Genomic DNA, 4,237 nt, shown 5'->3' with positions numbered 1-4,237 from the left:
AAATTCCAATGACATTTTTCAAAGTGCTGGAACAAACAATCCTAAAATTTGTATGGAATCAGAAAGGACCCTGAATCGCCAAGGAAATGTTGAAAAAGAAAAACAAAGCTGGGGGCATCACGTTGCCCAATTTCAAGCTGTATTACAAAGCTGTGATCACCAAGACAGCATGGTACTGGCACAAAAACAGATATATAGACCAATGGAACAGAATAGAGAGCCCAGATATGGACCCTCAACTCTATGGTCAAATAATCTTCGACAAAGCAGGAAAAAATATGTAATGGAAAAAAATCTCTTCAATAAATGTTGCTGGGAAAATTGGACAGCCACATGCAGAATGAAACTCGACCATTCTCTAACACCATACACAAAGATAAACTCAAAATGGATGAAAGACCTCAGTGTGAGACAGGAATCTATCAAAATCCTAGAGGAGAACATGGGCAGTAACCTCTTTGACATCGGCCACAGCAGCTTCTTTCAAGATACCTCTCCAAAAGCTAGTGAAACAAAAGCAAAAATGAAATTTTGGGACTTCATGAAGATAAAAAGCTTGTGCACAGTAAAGGAAACAGTCAACAGAACAAAGAGGCAACCCACAGAATGGGAGAAAACGCTACTAATAACAGTACAGATAAAGGGCAGGTATCCTAGATCTATAAAGAACTTCTCAAACTCAACCGCCCCAAAACAAATAATCAGTCAAAAATGGGCAGAAGACATGAACAGACACTTCTCCAAAGAAGACAAAAAAGTGGCTGACACATGAAAAAATGTTCATCATCATTAGCCATCAGGGAAATTCAAATCAAAACCACACTGAGATACCACCTTACACCAGTTAGAATGGCAAAAATTGACAAGATAAGAAACAACAAATGTTGGAGAGGTTGTGGAGAAAGGGGGACCCTCTTACACTTGGTGGGAATGCAAGTTGGTACAGCCACTTTGGAAAACAGTGTGGAGATTCCTCAGAAAATTAAAACTAGAGCTACCCTATGACCCAGCAATTGCACTTCTGGGTATTTACCCCAAAGACACAGATGTAGTGAAAAGAAAGGCCATATGCTCCCCAATGTTCATAGCAGCAATGTCCACAATAGCCAAACTGTGGAACGAGCCAAGATACCCTTCAACACATGAGTGGATAAAGAAGATGTGGTCCATATATACAATGGAATATGACTCAGCCATCAGAAAGGATGAATACCCAACTTTTACATCCACATGGTTGGGACTGGAGGAGATTATGCTAAGCGAAATAAGTCAAGCAGAGAAAGTCAGTTATCCTATGGTTTCACTTATTTGTGGAACATAAGGAATAGCACGGAGGACATTAGGAGAAGGAAGGGAAAAATGAAGGGGAAGAAATCAGAGGGGGAGATGAACCATGAGAGACTATGGACTCAGAGAAACCAACTGAGGACTTTAGAGGGGAGAGGGTGGGGGGATGGGTTAGCCCGGTGATGGGTATCAAGGAGGTCATGTACTGCATGGAGCACTGGGTGTTACACGAAAACAGTTAATTGTGGATCACCACAACAAAAACTAATGATGTATTGTATGGTGACTAACATAACATAACAAAATATAATTTTTAAAAAATTGAATGAAAACCCACACAGATTCTGTATGAATTATACTTTTTATTTTCATTGATGCTTTAATACTTCTTTTTGCCTTGTTGTGTCATAATAAAAAATGAAAGTAAAACTGAGATTGTGGATTAAATCAATTTTTCTATAGCTGTACCGTTCTGCTAAAATACTTGAAATTGACACATTGACACATTTCACTCTCTTTGGACAGAAAGACAGAAAGCATGATGCACACTTTTCTTTCACTTAACTTCTAAATCCTTTAAGAGATGGGGAATAAATAATTTGTGAATTGGTCAACTTAATAAAGCTTACTCATTTCATTATTTTAATAATAAAGTCATAAATTACATTACAAATGTAATAATTTTACTACAATTCTGAATTAAGTTTGTGTTTTTCATAATATAAATAAGCCAATATAGTGAAACCTGTCCATTCTCTGGTTTAAACTAATGGGGAAATGGTTATATATTGTATATTATATATACATATAATATGTTATAAACCTGGTAATATATATATACACAACATGATATATAACATATATTATGTGTGTATGTACATACACACAGTGTGTGTGAAAATGTAGGAATAAAGTACATTTCATGTTTCTTGGGAACATATTGTGACACAATTTTTTCACAGAGGTGAGATGAATGCTATTTCAAGAAAGCTAGGGAGTGCAGGTAACATTTCAGATGAGCTTTAAGGAAAAAGTAGAGGTTTACAAGATAAACATGGACTCCAGAGTGAAACAATTTGTGCGTGAAAGTTGATGGCATGGTTGAAGAAGAGCAAAGTAGATAAAACATAAGAACTTGGATTCTTGCAAAGGATGTTTGGGAAGAATTAAAAACTACTGTGACTGGACTATGTTAGCTTCTTACAGAATTCTGTGTCTTTTACTATTCCTTATGGCATTGTCTAAAAACAACCCAGAACTTAGAACAAATAATCCATGAGCTAAGAATAGCCCAGGAACATAATACCAACAAATCATTTATTTTCTGAAACAAGAACATTTCTCATTACCAGTGTTCTTAAGGCCCCTTTCACATCTTTGTTTCTCAGAGTATAGATAATGGGGTTTAAGACTGGGGTGACTATCGTGTAGAAAAGAGAGACAAATTTTCCCTGTTTTTTTGAGCCACTTTTGGGTGGTTGAAGGTACATAAAGATGATGGTTCCATAGAAAATAATGACCACAATCAGGTGGGAAGAACAAGTCCCAAAAGCCTTCTGGCGTCCTACTGCTGATTTTATCCTCAGCACAGCTTTTGTTATAAAGCCATAGGAGACTAAGATGAGTGACACAGGGACAATTAGAAAAATAACACTAGCCACAAAGAGTTCTACTTCATTGAAAGTTGTGTCCACGCAGGCCAGTTTAATGAGCACAGGAACCTCACAGAAGATATGGTCCAGTTTGCGATGACCACAAAGGGGCAGCTGCACAGTAAGGGAACACTGAATTAAGGAGGTGATGAGTCCACTGAACCAGGCTACGCTGGCCAGGGATGCACAGAGCTGAGGATGCATTATAGTTGTGTACTGCAGAGGCCGGCAGACAGCAGCATATCGGTCATAAGCCATGACTGCAAGGAGAATACACTCAGAGGAGCCCAACCCCATGGCCACATAGAGTTGGGCCACACATCCACCGTAGCTCATGTTTTTTTCTTTCTTACTCATGGTAACCAGCAACTGTGGGGCAACACTGGTGGTAAAGCAGATGTCCACACAAGAGAGATTGCTGAGGAAAAAGTACATTGGAGTGTGGAGTTTGGTGGCTAAACAAGACACGAAAATGATGGCAGTGTTCCCCACGATGTTCAAGATGTAGAAAAGCAAAATTATGACAAAAAGGATCCTTTCTAGTTGGGGTTCATCTGCAAATCCCAGGAGAAGAAATCCCTTTTCAGAACTGTTGTTGCTTTCCTCCATTGTCCTGCAGACTTCAATTTATAAAAGGATTAATATTCTGGAGAAAGAAAATGATAAGGTGAACAATGGTAAACTGTGGTGTTAATCTAATATAATTATCTCCCTTTTATAACATTCAGTCATATTGTAAAGACTGATAGCACTTTTCTCAATGTGTATTATTTGACAGAAAATGCCTCCTACTTCTGTTTCCTTGAGCACATTTCACTCTTTCAAATAAGAACAGCACTAATCCAAACACCATCACAATATCTTCTCTTGGAAACAGGCTTCATGCAATGAACAACAAGCTGGAAAAAGAGGAATGAATTAGTGATATAGAAGACAAAATGGAAAATAATGAAGATGAACAAAAGAGACAGAGGAATTATGCAACATAAGAATAGACTTAAGGAACTCAGTGACTCCATCAAACATAGTAACACTCATATTATAGGAGTCCCAGAAGAAGAAGAAGAGAGAGAAAAGGGGCAGAAAATGTGTTTAAAGAAAAAAGAGCTGAAAACTTCCTTATTCTGGGGAAGGAAACAGACTTCCAGATCCAAGAGGCATAGAGAACTCCCATCAAAACAAACAAAACCAGGCCAACACCAAGACATATTGTAATTAAATTTGCAAAATATAGCGCTAAAGAAAAAGACTTAAAAGCAACAAGAAAAAAGAAGTCCTTAACTTTCAAGGGAAGGCCC

The 4,237-nt window shown here is 37.8% G+C and overlaps 1 protein-coding gene across 1 annotated transcript; it reads right to left on the bottom strand.

Moving 5' to 3' along the window:
- Nucleotides 1-2,600: 2,600 nt before the first annotated feature.
- LOC102750506 (olfactory receptor 2G6) lies at nt 2,601-3,956 on the bottom strand. Its single transcript, XM_006730513.2, has one exon. The coding sequence runs from the start codon at nt 3,546-3,548 to the stop codon at nt 2,601-2,603; it is 948 nt and encodes a 315-aa protein (XP_006730576.1). The 5' UTR covers nt 3,549-3,956.
- Between the last annotated feature and the right edge of the window lie 281 nt (nt 3,957-4,237).

Source organism: Leptonychotes weddellii, unplaced genomic scaffold, assembly GCF_054177405.1.
Source record: "Leptonychotes weddellii isolate Sample4059 unplaced genomic scaffold, ASM5417740v2 HiC_scaffold_10558, whole genome shotgun sequence".
In the NCBI taxonomy this organism is placed as follows: domain Eukaryota; kingdom Metazoa; phylum Chordata; class Mammalia; order Carnivora; family Phocidae; genus Leptonychotes; species Leptonychotes weddellii.
This window is presented reverse-complemented; position numbering and strand designations above follow the sequence as displayed.